General features: G+C 40.1%; 1 protein-coding gene across 1 annotated transcript; it reads right to left on the bottom strand.

Moving 5' to 3' along the window:
* Positions 1 to 12,526: 12,526 nt before the first annotated feature.
* LOC121719625 (pectinesterase inhibitor 10-like) lies at positions 12,527 to 13,495 on the bottom strand. Its single transcript, XM_042105418.1, has 3 exons — positions 13,154 to 13,495; positions 12,949 to 13,001; positions 12,527 to 12,834 (listed from the first exon to the last, which is right to left on the bottom strand). Exons 1-3 carry the CDS (start codon positions 13,401 to 13,403, stop codon positions 12,598 to 12,600), a joined length of 540 nt encoding a protein of 179 aa, XP_041961352.1. The 5' UTR covers positions 13,404 to 13,495; the 3' UTR covers positions 12,527 to 12,597.
* Positions 13,496 to 18,876: the final 5,381 nt, after the last annotated feature.

Consider the following 18,876-nt stretch of genomic DNA (forward strand, 5'->3'; position numbering starts at 1 on the left):
ATGTTATGTTTCTTTCACTTTGGCACATTAGTAAAGTAACAACCCTTCTGGTGTTCTGGTGTGAGACTTATTCTGGAGAGGTCTATGAGAGAATGAATGTTCCAAACAGAGTGACAGGATGCAATGCCTAATAATCTCACTGCCTTTGGCATAACTGCTAACAGTGCGCCTAGGCCTACTGTTAAAGACCTGAAAAATATTAAGCTGCTGTTTTCTTTTCATGATGAGCACTAGGCCTACGCTTGAATGATTTATGACTGAATGGAACGTTGCGTTTTTTAGAACTGCTTATCACGTCGCGTGACAAAGTTTACACCAATCATCATCTTCTAATGTATCCTTACTGTATGTTGAGATGTCCATTCTCTTTGCCCTAGGCTATCAAAGCATGTTTCAATTAAGACAGTACTCAAGCTATTTTTATTGTTGTAATATTGAATGATTTCATTTAATAAATTGTACGCACAGCGCATAGCGTTTTAGCGTGATCTCTGTGTGAAAAGGCCTAATGGGGGAAATTGCAGAGGTCATAGTTTGACGATGTCATACTCCCGTGCGGGCCGGATGCTATATACCACGGACATGATTTGGGGGGCCACCCAAAATGAGGTGGCGGGCCGTATCCGGCCCGCGGGCTGTAGTTTGGGGACTACTGGTCTAAATGGTCAATTTATAGTTCAGGCAACAAGTGACACTTGACAATAACAAGTTCTTATTTTGATTACTTTGATCTCAGTACAGGCCCCAAATGACAGTTTGCATCATCAGGGGTTGCTAGGCAGTTCAGCAATGATATTTGAAGTATATAAGTATATATACTCTTTTGATCCTGTGAGGGAAATTTGGTCTCAGCATTTATCCCAATCAGTGAATTAGTGAAACAGGTGAAGCACACACTAATCCCGGCGCAGTGAGCTGCCTGCAACAAAAGCAGCTCTCGGGGTTAGGTGCTTTGCTCAAGGGCACTTCAGCCATGCCTACTGGACGGGGTTCGAACCAACAACCCTCTGGTTATAAGTTCAAAGCGCTAACCAGTAGGCCACGGCTGTGTTGAATGGGAATGTAGTGATATAGTTGTCTTTTGGTGGCATCTGTTGGTCCTTTTCACAAGGAAAACCATGGTTACTGAAATCTGCAGCTGAAGCCTCATTAGAGCAGTAGGTACAGTGTCAGTCCAATAATCTGAAGGTCATGAGTTTGATCCTCACATGGGGCATGATGCTTTTTTATCAACTGTAGTGATAAACCATGGTTATCATGGTTACCCCAAAAAACATTGTAAAACCATGGTTAATTTTCGTAAGCGTAACTATCAATGTTTGCAATATATTGGGCCTCATTTATTAAACGTTATTAATACACACAGATTAAATCTTAGACCATACATGTAAATACGCTTAAATCCAAGCCGATGCTCAGATTTTTTGAACAGTTAATCCTCACCCTCATTTGAATTGTTTTGCCCAACATTGCACATCATCTACTTAGAAGGTGACTGTTCCTACATACTTTGGCCCACCATCAAATGCTTTACCTCATTTGGAAGCTGTACCTTCATTGTGGGGCAGCCGTGGCCTACTGGTTATCACTTCGGACTTGTAACCGGAGGGTCGTGTGCTGAGTGTGTTTCACTAATTCACGGATTGGGATAAATGCAGAGACCAAATTTCCCTCACGGGATCAAAAGAGTATATATACTTATACTATACTTATACGTACAGTATACCTCTGAAACAGTCACAGAGTGACTGTGGAATGGACTGGCAAAGAGGCTTGAATGTTGCTTTTTTCTTTCAGCCAGGAACATACATCTCTGGAACTGCTTGAATTTGGGCCCTCTAGGTCACCTATGTACCTTTGAAGCACAGCTGAGGCGTGGAACCAGATCTTGTGAATCTGTAGCTCAAAGTAGATCACTATAGAGTAAAATATATTTTTCTTAACAAATGCATTCAGAGGACTCGGTTTCATTTGACACCAAGGTTATGCTTCTACCCAAAGGGGTTCTTGTATAGTAAGAGTTTTATTGTCAGTATGCATTTTGGGTGACAAGGTCCTTTTGGAGTCTCCATAGAGAAAAAAAGGCTCATAACATGATTCAATTGTGTAGGGTGTTTTCTATGGGTTTTACAGTAAAATCATATGTCATTCGAAACCTCTTTTTTGAGTACATGACAAGAATATCTTCGAGGTTTGTTGCAGCCAGCCTTATGTCAAACGAAGCTGTGGTCCCTGATTGACAACTTGTTTGCCAATTCCCTGCGGTAGACGCAAACATCTGTTCAAAGCTCCCAGTAGCAGCAACTGGAATCCATGCATTTCCACAGAATTATTTTTGGATAATGATCCCGTATAATACCTGTTCATTTGTACTCGTCGCTCGACTTATTGTGACTAAATTCAAGATGGCTGCAAACGGTACACTTCTTGAAGGTACTGTCTGTATAAATCTCTTACAAAGTCTTGTAAATAAACTACCAGTGATTTTTCAAAGTTCTCAATGTATCGTTTTAAATGTCAAGGCCCTCGGAAGTCTACCAATGAAGTATGGAGCTACTTTGAGCCTCGTAAATGGTGTAAAACAGTGATTTATTTGCATGGCTAGGCCGATGCTCGAGGCACCCCCATCGGAAAACTGTTCGACTACTGTTCGACTGCATCGACTAACTAGCGCCAGATTTCTGAGTGCAGGGGACAAGGTGAGATGAGCCATGAGACATACGTTCACACTCGGTATCATGTTTCAACACACTTTAGGTCAATATCACACCGGAATTCTCCTTTAAGGAAGTCTCTTCCATGTTAATAATTTGATGGCTAAAATTTGCTGGATTCTGATTGTCTGTCAGCTTTTTATCGTTCTCAAAAACATTTTGAAACTGATTCCCAATGATACCGTTGACATTAATGATGTCATTCATTGTTATTATTAGAGTTATTGTTCTTGATGTGAAAGGCACAGTAATAGGAACAGCTGGAAAGCTTTAATCTCTGCTGGCTCTGGTCTGGGGATTGTTTCCAGTACTGTAGATCGCCCATAGTTTATTAAAGACCTGTCAGCTGTGGATCTAAGGGAATGGGCTCTGTTGGTGTTGTTTACCTGACTAAGCTGGTTGGCCAGAGAATCCATGGATCACCTACAGAGAAATGGCCTTGTTTCACTACAAACACATAACACAATAAAACCACAAGTGTGATGTTAAGACAAGTTTCCGAGCCCCTAAACAATAAGTGACCCATAATTGGGTTTGTAAAATTATTAAGTAATAATTCCTGCACTGATATCAATGCAGTGGTCTCCTCAGCAATGACTAAATAATGACAAACTGAGTTCATTTCAGTATAAAGAATTTATTGATGGTCATAGGGTCAAAAATGTAAATACACTGTGCCTGCCACTGTGGCGACACTTACTCTCAATAGCATACCATTCACAAATCACACAGAAATGAAAATATAAAAGATAGCCATTCAAGGGGAAAAACATTGCAGGTCTGTGAACAGTTCTAGTTGAAACAGTGACATTTCTGTACTCACTGTACTGTTGTAAAAAAACCGAGAGAGAGAAAGAGGGATGCACCCCTACTCCCTGCGTCTCTCACAAAAGCTGGCAGGTGACAGTGTTCCCTTGTAGCCAGAGAAACTACCAGCTTTCCCCAGGTCACCAGTAGAGCTTTCCGGATGACACTGATCCCTCGACAGCCATTCAGTGGAACCACAAGTGTGTCTGAAAGGCTGTGGTGCTAACTAAGCATCTACTAAACTAGACTGAATGACTGACAGTAGGCTAGGTCAATATCTATCTTGCTGTGAGGGTTATACTTTGAAAAATGTCATACAGCAAAAAAATATGAATATACACACAGAAGCATCAATGTAAATTCCAAGTCTAACAACAACTTTGACTTTTTTTTGGATGATGACAAGTGTACATTTTGTCACCAAATCGTTGTAAACTGGTGCAGTTTTAAGTAAGACTGGAATGTGCGCTTCAATATCATATAGCATAGCCATTATGGGTAGCTTTGCTTCACTAAAGTAAATCCTATTTTTAAGATAACTTGGCTAAAACAATATTCTACCATGAAGACAAAATAACACTAAACAACTCAAAGAAAAGGTTGTTGACAAGCATAAGTGAGGAGATTGATACAAAAATAATGTTAAAATCACACCTGCTGGAGTTCAGTGAAATCCATAATTAAAGAATGTAAGGAATATGGCAAATCAGCCTTGAGCAGGCTTTCACCTTAAACCTACTCTCATGCTGGCATGTTTGGATGTGTGTAATTGGTGGATTCAGGGAAAATGGAGATGATTGGTGCTGGTCTTGTAGGACTGATGTGCTGGATCACCATCACCAGTGATAGGGTTCATGGTGTGATGGAATCTATCTGCAAGATGATGTGTTTAGGTGTTGATACCATGGTGTTGGGGTTCAGGTGCTGGTAGACTGGATCCTGCATGGTGTTGGGGTTCAGGTGCTGGTAGAAAATATAAAAGAAAATATGTAGAAAATATAAAAGAGTTTAGTGTGAGGCTGTGGGCAGAGCAGAAGCACATGTCCAGGCAGTTGCAGTTGTACACTGACAGAGCTGCCAACTCTCACGCATTGGCCATGAGACACACACATTTGATTAGTTTCACACGCTTACACGCCACACCCCCGATTTCTCACGCTGAAGTGTCAACCCAGTCGGTCAGATGCCTGAAAAATTAGTTTAGCCTATCTATAGATCTACCTGTTGAGCCACTGATCGACTAGTTATGCTTTCAGAGACGTTGGGAGGGTTCAAGAGCACCCCCTGTCTGTGGAATTGTTTTAAATTTTCTCTCATTTGCGATGCTACTTCAGAAGCCATCCCAGGTGCATTTCCCCAGCTTCAGGTATGCTTTCAGTATTATTGAGTATTTTTCACGCTGAAGTGTCAACCTGGTAGTTCAAATACTTGGCAGATGGGGTTCAGCTAAACTAAACCTATACATATTACACATCATGTGAACGAGCGGAATCTAAGCAATGATATTAGCGCCAAGTTGCTGTGATAAATGGTTCGTGAGAAAATTAACATTGAACTGACATGCAATTTAGGCTAATCATATTTGCATATTGCACACAGTGCACACCCATTACTCTCCGTTAAATATCTCACTAACCCTTCACACAACACGTAGCAAACCCAATATCACAATAAACAGCAAACTTTACCGAATACGAGGATATAAAGCATGCTGTAAATTGCTCAGCCATAGATTATCCCACTATCATGGTTCTTATATTGTCAGGTTCCAGCCAATCCCACTTACACAGATAAATGAATATATTTCTATTGGCATGCTTCCTAGTGACATTAATGCAAAAATATGAAGAAAATCAAATAATGAGACACAAATATTGATAGCCTAACATAAGCCATATGCAAACATTCACATCATACGTTCCCAGATATGGGTACATCCAGGCTATAGGCTAGATGGCCATTACAATGACCAATATATTATCTTAAATTAACTAGCTGAATAACACAGGTGACCACTTCTGCATAATTTCATGGAGTGCTGAAATGTACACATATTTTTGAACATTTCTGAACTGTAAAATGTAGCATATATGTTTTGTGGTTGTGAACTTATTGCAATATCACCATAATTATTCCACCTGTGTGTGCATGGTTATAATTCGGAAGTGCAAAATAGCTTAGGCTACAGCACAAATATTTCCATAAAAATAAGCAAATCTTACCTCTGAATTTATTTTGAAAGTGCACCTGATTGATGCATTTAAAAGTTAAAATATACAAACATTTCTTCAACTCTTACGAAACACCCTTAGGACGACACAGCATCAGATGAACGCAGGTTCAGGCCGAGATCCTAGTAGTAGATTCCTTTGATACCAATGTTAATTAAACTCTGAGACCCTGGTCCCTACACCTGAGAACCACTGATGTACGTTTTTTTTTTTTTTTTTTTTTACTGTACGGTAATAATGCTGAATGAGCCAAACAAATATTTCCACAGCAAAATTTTGATTGGCCCCACCAAATCTCACTCCAAGGTTTTTTGAAAAGTTGGCAGCCCTGCACTGGGCATGTGCATGGTGCATTCTGCTGATGTGCATTTCCTCACTTGGAGTTCTAGTGTCAGTAATGTTTTTAGCAAAGCTGAAGACAAATGCTAACACATGCTGGATGCAAACATGACCCAACATTACCGTATGCAGTCATGAAGGAATATACACTTTGACTTTGTTATACAGACTGAACTTGAACATAGAGTTGTGCACAGTATATAAAAAGTATAATTAAGATAATCAAGCAAAATTAATTTTAAGCAAAATTGAGTAATACAATAAGGCAGCAACACTAAAAGTAGCAATACTCTTTAAAAAGATTTACCTAAGAGTATCAAAAGAAAGATAATGAGAGGAGCAATAATCTCCATTATTGATGGCTTCCTGTCATATTTAGTCCAGAGGTTGGCTGTGGTCTGTTCTATTCTACCTGGAGCTACACAGCACATTCACACACACAGTTTATGTTTGTTCTCTTCCTGTTCAAACTCATGGGGTTTAGTCGTTGCTGTTCTGCCAACTCAAATGTCTGAGGTTCACCTCTTCCTCTATTTCTGCTTACTTCTGAGAGACACTTTTAACGTAACAAGAGAGAACACATTTTACAATATTCTTAGTACATTTCTTTACTTGATTCAGCAAAGTTATATGATGACTAATAGTATGCTAAACTTGTGAATGCTAAAATAATGGTGTAATATTAGTAGTACAGTACATTGAAATAACTCGCGGTGGTACTGTAGTGTGGCGGTGGTACTGTAGTGTAGTGGTTAAGGAGCTGGTGCTAGCTAGCATGCAGTAGCCTGAAAGTTGTCGGTTCAATTCCAGGCTTCCACCGTTGTGCCCTTGAGCAAGGCACTTAACCCCAAGTTGCTCCGGGGACAATGTGATTCCTTGTAATAAAGCTGACATATGTAAGTCACTTTGGTCAAGAAGTGTCTGCTAAATGTAATGTAATATAATCTCGAACAAGGAGGCATAGTGACATCTGCTGGATGGAACTACAGTTGCAATGGTCCAATATGTTTACATTTAATTGTTGCTAGAAGGCACACACTTGTAAACATACTGTAACTCTAGGTATCGCTGACCTCTAGATCTTTTGATCTCTTCACCTTCTTGTTCAGTCAACAGCACTCTATCTGATATTCAGTATCATTAAGAGCAGCCTACGGCCTTCTCAGTGACCATATGCCTGGTCACAATCTGCAGCACATTCACTCTGGATTCAGTCTGGTCAGACTCAGTATCTCAGCACATTCATAATCAAATGTGTGTGACCGTTCTGTTAGATGAGGCTGCCATTGCTGAACTCTAATTTTCTATATCTATATATCAGAGTGCATACCACAAAAAGCATATTCCATACTTCATAGCTGTCTGATTGGGGATGTATGAGTTACAGTATATATACAATGCCTTATTTGCCAACTGCAAAGCTGCACATTCACAAAAGCATTTGTTGCTCTGCCAGTTCAGATATAGAATGCACTTTACCTGAAAGAACGAAGAGAAGCACAACAGCAAGGATCTCCATTCTAGAAAGCTCTCTGGTTCCTTCAGTACAGATGCCCTCTCTCTACTCTACACTGCATGCAGGAAGCTCTATATTTGTCCTCTTCCTGTTCAGGCTGAGACGTACATGGTTTAGTGTTTTCTGGTCACTGAAAGGTGTGAGGTCCACCTCTTCCGCTAGATCTACACTCTTATGAGAAGCACATTCATAGTAACAAAATAGCATATACTGTATGGAGTGTGTGTTTACCTTTGTAAATGTACTTTGTACTTCAGTGTGTCTTATTTGTGCCTTATGTGCACACACATTAATGATAAAAAGGTTCCATAATGCTGGATTAAAAATGGAAAGACATCATTCAAACATGGTAAAATTCCGTTGGTCTGAATTCATCTATAAATATCACTCTGACTGTGTATTCCTTATAAATATGTTATGTTTCTTTCACTTTGGCACATTAGTAAAGTAACAACCCTTCTGGTGTTCTGGTGTGAGACTTATTCTGGAGAGGTCTATGAGAGAATGAATGTTCCAAACAGAGTGATAGGATGCAATGCCTAATAATCTCACTGCCTTTGGCATAACTGCTAACAGTGCGCCTAGGCCTACTGTTAAAGACCTGAAAAATATTAAGCTGCTGTTTTCTTTTCATGATGAGCACTAGGCCTACGCTTGAATGATTTATGACTGAATGGAACGTTGCGTTTTTTAGAACTGCTTATCACGTCGCGTGACAAAGTTTACACCAATCATCATCTTCTAATGTATCCTTACTGTATGTTGAGATGTCCATTCTCTTTGCCCTAGGCTATCAAAGCATGTTTCAATTAAGACAGTACTCAAGCTATTTTTATTGTTGTAATATTGAATGATTTCATTTAATAAATTGTACGCACAGCGCATAGCGTTTTAGCGTGATCTCTGTGTGAAAAGGCCTAATGGGGGAAATTGCAGAGGTCATAGTTTGACGATGTCATACTCCCGTGCGGGCCGGATGCTATATACCACGGACATGATTTGGGGGGCCACCCAAAATGAGGTGGCGGGCCGTATCCGGCCCGCGGGCTGTAGTTTGGGGACTACTGGTCTAAATGGTCAATTTATAGTTCAGGCAACAAGTGACACTTGACAATAACAAGTTCTTATTTTGATTACTTTGATCTCAGTACAGGCCCCAAATGACAGTTTGCATCATCAGGGGTTGCTAGGCAGTTCAGCAATGATATTTGAAGTATATAAGTATATATACTCTTTTGATCCTGTGAGGGAAATTTGGTCTCAGCATTTATCCCAATCAGTGAATTAGTGAAACAGGTGAAGCACACACTAATCCCGGCGCAGTGAGCTGCCTGCAACAAAAGCAGCTCTCGGGGTTAGGTGCTTTGCTCAAGGGCACTTCAGCCATGCCTACTGGACGGGGTTCGAACCAACAACCCTCTGGTTATAAGTTCAAAGCGCTAACCAGTAGGCCACGGCTGTGTTGAATGGGAATGTAGTGATATAGTTGTCTTTTGGTGGCATCTGTTGGTCCTTTTCACAAGGAAAACCATGGTTACTGAAATCTGCAGCTGAAGCCTCATTAGAGCAGTAGGTACAGTGTCAGTCCAATAATCTGAAGGTCATGAGTTTGATCCTCACATGGGGCATGATGCTTTTTTATCAACTGTAGTGATAAACCATGGTTATCATGGTTACCCCAAAAAACATTGTAAAACCATGGTTAATTTTCGTAAGCGTAACTATCAATGTTTGCAATATATTGGGCCTCATTTATTAAACGTTATTAATACACACAGATTAAATCTTAGACCATACATGTAAATACGCTTAAATCCAAGCCGATGCTCAGATTTTTTGAACAGTTAATCCTCACCCTCATTTGAATTGTTTTGCCCAACATTGCACATCATCTACTTAGAAGGTGACTGTTCCTACATACTTTGGCCCACCATCAAATGCTTTACCTCATTTGGAAGCTGTACCTTCATTGTGGGGCAGCCGTGGCCTACTGGTTATCACTTCGGACTTGTAACCGGAGGGTCGTGTGCTGAGTGTGTTTCACTAATTCACGGATTGGGATAAATGCAGAGACCAAATTTCCCTCACGGGATCAAAAGAGTATATATACTTATACTATACTTATACGTACAGTATACCTCTGAAACAGTCACAGAGTGACTGTGGAATGGACTGGCAAAGAGGCTTGAATGTTGCTTTTTTCTTTCAGCCAGGAACATACATCTCTGGAACTGCTTGAATTTGGGCCCTCTAGGTCACCTATGTACCTTTGAAGCACAGCTGAGGCGTGGAACCAGATCTTGTGAATCTGTAGCTCAAAGTAGATCACTATAGAGTAAAATATATTTTTCTTAACAAATGCATTCAGAGGACTCGGTTTCATTTGACACCAAGGTTATGCTTCTACCCAAAGGGGTTCTTGTATAGTAAGAGTTTTATTGTCAGTATGCATTTTGGGTGACAAGGTCCTTTTGGAGTCTCCATAGAGAAAAAAAGGCTCATAACATGATTCAATTGTGTAGGGTGTTTTCTATGGGTTTTACAGTAAAATCATATGTCATTCGAAACCTCTTTTTTGAGTACATGACAAGAATATCTTCGAGGTTTGTTGCAGCCAGCCTTATGTCAAACGAAGCTGTGGTCCCTGATTGACAACTTGTTTGCCAATTCCCTGCGGTAGACGCAAACATCTGTTCAAAGCTCCCAGTAGCAGCAACTGGAATCCATGCATTTCCACAGAATTATTTTTGGATAATGATCCCTTCATTTGTACTCGTCGCTCGACTTATTGTGACTAAATTCAAGATGGCTGCAAACGGTACACTTCTTGAAGGTACTGTCTGTATAAATCTCTTACAAAGTCTTGTAAATAAACTACCAGTGCTTTTTCAAAGTTCTCAATGTCTCGTTTTAAATGTCAAGGCCCTCGGAAGTCTACCAATGAAGTATGGAGCTACTTTGAGCCTCGTAAATGGTGTAAAACAGTGATTTATTTGCATGGCTAGGCCGATGCTCGAGGCACCCCCATCGGAAAACTGTTCGACTACTGTTCGACTGCATCGACTAACTAGCGCCAGATTTCTGAGTGCAGGGGACAAGGTGAGATGAGCTATGAGACATACGTTCACACTCGGTATCATGTTTCAACACACTTTAGGTCAATATCACACCGGAATTCTCCTTTAAGGAAGTCTCTTCCATGTTAATAATTTGATGGCTAAAATTTGCTGGATTCTGATTGTCTGTCAGCTTTTTATCGTTCTCAAAAACATTTTGAAACTGATTCCCAATGATACCGTTGACATTAATGATGTCATTCATTGTTATTATTAGAGTTATTGTTCTTGATGTGAAAGGCACAGTAATAGGAACAGCTGGAAAGCTTTAATCTCTGCTGGCTCTGGTCTGGGGATTGTTTCCAGTACTGTAGATCGCCCATAGTTTATTAAAGACCTGTCAGCTGTGGATCTAAGGGAATGGGCTCTGTTGGTGTTGTTTACCTGACTAAGCTGGTTGGCCAGAGAATCCATGGATCACCTACAGAGAAATGGCCTTGTTTCACTACAAACACATAACACAATAAAACCACAAGTGTGATGTTAAGACAAGTTTCCGAGCCCCTAAACAATAAGTGACCCATAATTGGGTTTGTAAAATTATTAAGTAATAATTCCTGCACTGATATCAATGCAGTGGTCTCCTCAGCAATGACTAAATAATGACAAACTGAGTTCATTTCAGTATAAAGAATTTATTGATGGTCATAGGGTCAAAAATGTAAATACACTGTGCCTGCCACTGTGGCGACACTTACTCTCAATAGCATACCATTCACAAATCACACAGAAATGAAAATATAAAAGATAGCCATTCAAGGGGAAAAACATTGCAGGTCTGTGAACAGTTCTAGTTGAAACAGTGACATTTCTGTACTCACTGTACTGTTGTAAAAAAACCGAGAGAGAGAAAGAGGGATGCACCCCTACTCCCTGCGTCTCTCACAAAAGCTGGCAGGTGACAGTGTTCCCTTGTAGCCAGAGAAACTACCAGCTTTCCCCAGGTCACCAGTAGAGCTTTCCGGATGACACTGATCCCTCGACAGCCATTCAGTGGAACCACAAGTGTGTCTGAAAGGCTGTGGTGCTAACTAAGCATCTACTAAACTAGACTGAATGACTGACAGTAGGCTAGGTCAATATCTATCTTGCTGTGAGGGTTATACTTTGAAAAATGTCATACAGCAAAAAAATGAATATACACACAGAAGCATCAATGTAAATTCCAAGTCTAACAACAACTTTGACTTTTTTTTGGATGATGACAAGTGTACATTTTGTCACCAAATCATTGTAAACTGGTGCAGTTTTAAGTAAGACTGGAATGTGCGCTTCAATATCATATAGCATAGCCATTATGGGTAGCTTTGCTTCACTAAAGTAAATCCTATTTTTAAGATAACTTGGCTAAAACAATATTCTACCATGAAGACAAAATAACACTAAACAACTCAAAGAAAAGGTTGTTGACAAGCATAAGTGAGGGGATTGATACAAAAATAATGTTAAAATCACACCTGCTGGAGTTCAGTGAAATCCATAATTAAAGAATGTAAGGAATATGGCAAATCAGCCTTGAGCAGGCTTTCACCTTAAACCTACTCTCATGCTGGCATGTTTGGATGTGTGTAATTGGTGGATTCATAATAATAATAATAATAATAATAAAGCTTTATTTGTATAGCACCTTTCATACACAGAATGCAGCTCAAAGTGCTTTACATTTGAAGCATGTAACACAATAGTAGTCAGTCAGTCATTATCAATCACTTTTCTTTGCTGTTTATGATATGCTCAGCAACATATCAAAAATATAGAAAATGACGTCATAAGACTGGCAGCCTTAACCCTCTTAGGGATTCAGGGAAAATGGAGATGATTGGTGCTGGTCTTGTAGGACTGATGTGCTGGATCACCATCACCAGTGATAGGGTTCATGGTGTGATGGAATCTATCTGCAAGATGATGTGTTTAGGTGTTGATACCATGGTGTTGGGGTTCAGGTGCTGGTAGACTGGATCCTGCATGGTGTTGGGGTTCAGGTGCTGGTAGACGAGATCCTGTACCATGATGTTGGGGTTCAGGCCCTGGTAGACTGATTCAGATGCTGTGGTGTTGGAGGGAACTACATCGTGTGATGTTGCATTTAGATCATTTTCATAATCAGCCAGCTGAAAAAGATTTCCATAGACAGAACAACATTGAGTGAGGAGTTCAGTGTTTCTGATTGATGTGTATTGAGAGGTATTGAGTAGTGAAAAAGTTGATATCACAACTACTGTAACCTCAGGTGTTGCAGAAGGAGCTGCAGTTATCTGGCCAAGAGGCACAGCAGAAACTGAGAAAAACACATACGAGTGTTATTCTATCTGAGAGTGTGTGTGTGTGTGTGTGTGCGGTGGAAGCTAGAAGAGACACAGACGTTCATAACATAATTGAATCAAATATTGTGCATCTCTATTCTAAATATGCAAATGATATTAAACATACATGTTGAAGATGATGACTGTGACCATGATGGTGTTGATGGTGTTGTTGTTTGTGGTGATGGCTGGGGTGAGATGGTTGGTGGTGGTAAAGGTGAGGAGTTAGGAACAGGTGATGATGGAGATGCAAGCATGGCTGGTGGTCTTGGAGGCACCTGCAGCTCTGTGTAGTATTCATATGTGGACACAGAAGTTCCATTGGTTCCACACCAGTATTTCCCAGAATCCCCTGGCATCAGTTCAGTAATGGTCATAGTGAAGACTGCAGCAGTGGTGTCATAGAGAGAGTATCTCCCACTTGTTGTGGCCACTTTGTTAGTTTTTTCCTGAGATTGAATGAGAGGCTTGTTGTTTCTGTTTCAGTCATCTTTACAGAGGAGGTTTATTTTCTCAGAATCCTCAGGGTCATATGGACACATGATCTGAACTTCACCACCTACATATCTACTCAACTGAGTCTCTTGGATGTGGACCGAACCAATGATGCTGTTAAAAGCATGTAATTGTATGCACAAACATAAATAATAATACACAATGAAATTAGTAAACATATTATATAAAACACATTTTAGCCATAGAGAAGTTGGAGAAGTAAGGGCAATGAGAGGTCAGGTCATAGCTCCGCCCCAAAATGTATAACTCACCAATGATGAGTTCAGTTGAGTTGATCAGAGTGATATATCTGTGTATTTGTACAGCTGCACCAGCTCCACACCAATACTCTCCAGCATCTCTTTCAGTCAGCTGGAGTAGGGTCACAGAGAACTTCACCTCACTTTCATCAGCGGGGAGCTTTTGTATTTTCATCTTGTGTGTTTTGTGTGATGTCAGTTCAAAGCAGGATAACTTTCTATGACGCTGGCAGAGGTATTTGGATTTGTAATTTGTAGGGTTCAGGGAAAGTGCAGTTTATCTCAATACTTCCCCCATGAAAGTGAGTCATTGATTCATGATTCCAGTTACCTGTCAAACCTAGAAGAGAGAAGAATGATTCTATTGCACACACTCTCTCATGATCACTCATTATCTCTTGAACTGAAAACTGAATATCACAACTCAAGTTGTATCATTAAGTGGTATACTATAGTGACGTGAATGTACAAACCTTGCTGAACGTTCAGTTCTATGTCAGTAGAGATAACAAAAGCTCTCTCCACCTACACTTGTCCTGTGCCCACTGTCCTCAGTAGTCAGCTGAGTGATGAGCAACATGAAGTTCCCCTCTGATGGGTTGTCATATAGAGAGAACTTTCCATTTTGTGCAGGGCTAGTTTTACTATCTGCTTTTATATCACTAACACAAGCAAGCAATGATCCTTTGCAGAAATACTTCCTGATCCTTGTTTCATAACGTGAATAGCTACACTTAATGATGACAGCACCCCCTTCATGTCCAGTCACCTCAAAGGGTTTAACTCCAGCTGTTCATGAAGAAAATATGTAGAAAATATAAGAGTTTAGTGTGAGGCTGTGGGCAGAGCAGAAGTACATGCCCAGGCCTTGCTGCAGTTCACTAAGCATGTGCATGGTGCATTCTGCTGATGATCATTTCTTCACTTGGTGTTGTAGTGTCAGCAAGGTTTTTAGCAAAGCTGAAGACAAACACTAATACATGCTGAATAAAAACATAACCCAATATCACCATATGCAGTCATGAAGGAGTATATACAACGTATGTGTGTGTGTGTGTGTGATTGTGAGATTGTGAGAAAGTGAGTCTGTGTGTATGTGAGAGACTTGTGAAACCCAGAGCGGTAGAGAAAACAGAGTGACTCCCATTAGAGACCGTGGAAAAAAATGGCAGCGCTTTTCCATGACAACATATTTTTCCATCTGCGCATGCACACTGTAACCAAAGCAGTCAGACGCACAAAGTGGGCGGAGTCAGGCCGAAGTTAATTAATAAAAGATATATTGAGAGATCAGAAGTTAACACTGGTTGCATGTGATTGGTGTATTCCATTTCACTTCGATGGAGATTTCTTGCAAATTTTAGAGTCCCTGGCTTTCTGCTATCTATATCGCCCACAGTTTATGTTTGTTCTCTTCCTGTTCAGATACATGTGGTTTAGTCTTTGGTGTTCTGCCAACTCTAATGTCTGAGGTTCACCTCTTCCTGTATTTCTGCTTACTTCTGACAGACACATTTACTCTAATAAGGGACCGTTCGTTATTTATAAACCGGATCACCGGAGGGATTTTGAGTGCTTCGATCAAAAGTTGCATGACCCTCCCCTGCCTGCTATATAATTTTCAACGACCCTCCAGCAGCATTTTCAAAAATGACATGACCCTCCCCGGCCAATTGTCGATGTCTTCCACCCACGCTCTTACGTGCTATGAAAACACATCAACATATGCTACCGCCCTAAAACCAACCTCTGCTTTCTGATCTCATCACACTTCACCAAGATGGTGGCCATTTCAGTAGATTTACTCACTAACATTGTTGTGGAAACACAATAAGCATGAAAACTAAATGCACACTTCCTGCAACTGCATTAGCCTACTTGAAAAGTTAGCCTACTCCTCTAGTAAGTATTCACATGAAATAAAACAATAAAGCATTGAGACCATTCAACAAAGCACACTGGGTAATAACAAATTCAACACATGAAATTGTTGCTACGGACTCGTCTCTAGGCTTCCTCAGTCATTGTAAAGCTACCGAAGCTGAACATTATACAAAACTCAATTTTTCAGACGAACGTCAATTTGGGAGCTTGCTACACTCCTTCCTTCTCAAATGACTTGAAAAGGCCGTTTGCACAATTTCACAAATAATCACAGGGACTGAAAAATACCTAACATGCCAACTTTTTCTGGGTTTATCATTTTAACGTTTCCCCGCTGTCTTGCCGTTTTAATATTTTCCCATAGGATATCCCATATTACTGTAATAGGGCCTACTCTCATAACATTAGTCCTGCATTCTGGCCTCTCTGTGTTGTCCTGTTGTTACCCCTAGCCCTTCCAGTGAAACAGATGTATTCAAATCATTGTTTTGCTTGCTTGAATGCAAACTCAGAGTGATGTTAACCTAGGCCTATTTAAGTTAACGACGTGGTTGTCGTGAGAGCACGATTCATTAGCGCTTGCAGTGTTCGGCCGTAGGCTATGCCTACGTGCACACCTGCCAGGCTACTCAGCTAGACAAAGAATTCCCCCTGTATATTCACTCCAAGTTGGCCTACCATAACTTATCAACTACACTGCAGACCATAAACTGGCTATTTATATGACCAAATGTATTTGTTCAACTTTATGAAGCAGAATTACGCACTGCTACTTGGAACGTAACACATTTTTGTTAGCAGGAGAGAGAATGACAGCGATTAAGAAATTGCAATTGTTGCTGGTTACCAATAAATAGGCCTACTATATATATTTTTTTTGCAAACAACAAAAACAGAAAGGATGGAGACAGCAAAGCTAGAGATGGGCAGGAACGAGGTCAATTGGTAGAAATGCTTGTCAAAACGTTAGGAGCTGGATGTGTGGATGAATGAAGCTTTATGTTAATCATGCACACTGTTTAAAGTTAGGCTACACGGTAAACTACAAGTAAACCAAAGTTAAATTTTACTTTTTAGGGCTGGATAAAGTTGACCAAATGGATATAGGCTGTTAGGCGTGAATAAAGTAGGCTACTTTGTTGCTCCAACCCTTCCAACGTTAATGGGGACGAATGTTGACATTTTCCGTATTTTGCGTGAGAAACCCGGGAAATCTCCCTTATTTTCATTGTTGAATGTTGACAGAGCTATGGAACGAAAGAAAACGTTATATGGCGACAGAAATCAACAATCAAACAAGCCACTTTGATTTTTTGCTGTTTTCATTAATACAAAAGATGGGTGACCCTCCCTCCTAGACAAAAAAAAGTTAGGTGACCCTCCCCTCAACAAAGAATAAAAAGATATGACCCAATGGCATTTTTTTTTTCCTCCGGTGGCCCCGTGAATAAATAACGAACGGTCCCTAAGAGAGAATACCTTCTACAATATCCATAGTACACGTGTACATCAATTTAGTACACATTGTTAAATGCATTAAAGATAAAAGGGTGGTGTAATATTGGTAGTACAGCACAAGATCTTGAATGAGCCCAAATTATCCAATTTATTTACATGTCATCTAAATAAATATAATATAATATTACTGTCTGGTTATGTGAGCCTTACACTACACAACCATACCTTATAACCTTGCAGATATGACAATATCCTGACAGCAACACATAGACCTTTAAACCATACCGTTAGACCTGAACACTATGAGTGTGTACCCTTGAATTGTGCTGAAGGCATCCTGTTGGGATGCAAATAGTTGACCTAATTCTAGATCTCAAACCCATGGTACTGGTCAGCACTCAGGTCTCCATCTCCACTTCATTCACTCTCACCATTCACCGTACATTCATATGGACATGTTTGTGACCGTTCTCTTAGATGAGCCCCTGAGATGAGTCATGGCGGAAGTCTTTATTCAGGTCAAAATCTATACATCATACATAACACTATACACCACGTCTCAAATCTATACATCATACATAACACTGTACATCACGTCTCAAATACATACATAAACACTATACATCTGAGTCCATAACACAAAAGCATAGTCCATCCTTCCTATCAGTTTGATCGTGGACATATATGCTACAGTTTATATAATGCTTTATTTGCCAACTGAAAAGCAACACAATCACACACACACACACACACAAACATAGATAATTGACATTCTCTGAATCTATAAAAATTCTTTTAAAACTTACCTGGAAGAATGAAAAGAACAGCGAGAATCTCCATTTTTAGTCTGCTCTGCACCGCATGCACACATGCTATATTTCTGCTCTTCCTGTTCAGGTGGTTTGGTCCTGTGTTTTGTGTCTACAAATCTGTGAGGTCCTCTGCTTCCTCTAGTTCTATATTCTTCTGAGGAGCATATTCATAGTAAGAAGAGACTGTAAACAGTATGGTGTGTATGTGCATGTCTTCTTTTGTACATGTACTTTGGACTTCAGTATGCCTTATGTGTAAAAGCTTGAATGATAAAAGGGTACTTTAGTACTAATGCTGCGCCACAATGACCCGTCTGATCATAGAGGGAGGTAGAGCGCCCTCTGCTGGATCACACGATGTGGTGACATTCTTTAGGTCTGAATAAATCTATAAATACTATCACTCTGACTGTGTAACCCTCATCAGTACTATCTGTTTTAATGTGGCAGATTGGTAAACTGACAACCCTTGTTTGATTTAGGTGGACGTGAGGCCCTAGTAACAAAGTAGATCACAGTCAGAGCCTGGCCTATTATTCTAGAGCTAAAGAGAATGTAGATATAGTCAGACCCTGATCTATTATTCTAGAGCTAAAGAGAATGTAGATAAAGACAGAGCCTGGCCTATTATTCTAGAGCTAAAGAGAATGTAGATATAGACAGAGCCTGATCTATTATTCTAGAGCTAAAGAGAATGTAGATATAGACAGAGCCTGGCCTATTATTAGAGCTTCACATTATGAAATTATTCTAAATATAGTTGATCTCATTTGTCTACCTCCAAGCCCCATTAGTTCATTCAAGAGATCATCTTTCCTGGAGGTCAGTTGCATAGGGTCAGAATGGGTTGTGGTGGAACAGCATCATCTTAATGGCCCACCTTTGTGTGTCGCTTTGGATAAAAGTGTCTGCTGCACACCAGTCTTTACTTAATCTACATT

This window comes from Alosa sapidissima, chromosome 9, assembly GCF_018492685.1.
Source record: "Alosa sapidissima isolate fAloSap1 chromosome 9, fAloSap1.pri, whole genome shotgun sequence".
In the NCBI taxonomy this organism is placed as follows: Eukaryota; Metazoa; Chordata; class Actinopteri; order Clupeiformes; family Clupeidae; genus Alosa; species Alosa sapidissima.

What these genes read in the sequence shown, in the direction of transcription:
- LOC121719625 (XM_042105418.1), bottom strand. Translation starts at nt 13,403, where the DNA reads ATGACCATTACTGAACTGATGCCAGGGGATTCTGGGAAATACTGGTGT. An exon ending in ACAGTCATCATCTTCAACAT is followed by an intron (nt 13,002 to 13,153) that starts GTATGTTTAATA and finishes TGTTTTTCTCAG; the next exon opens with TTTCTGCTGTGCCTCTTGGC. An exon ending in CTCCTTCTGCAACACCTGAG is followed by an intron (nt 12,835 to 12,948) that starts GTTACAGTAGTT and finishes AATCTTTTTCAG; the next exon opens with CTGGCTGATTATGAAAATGA.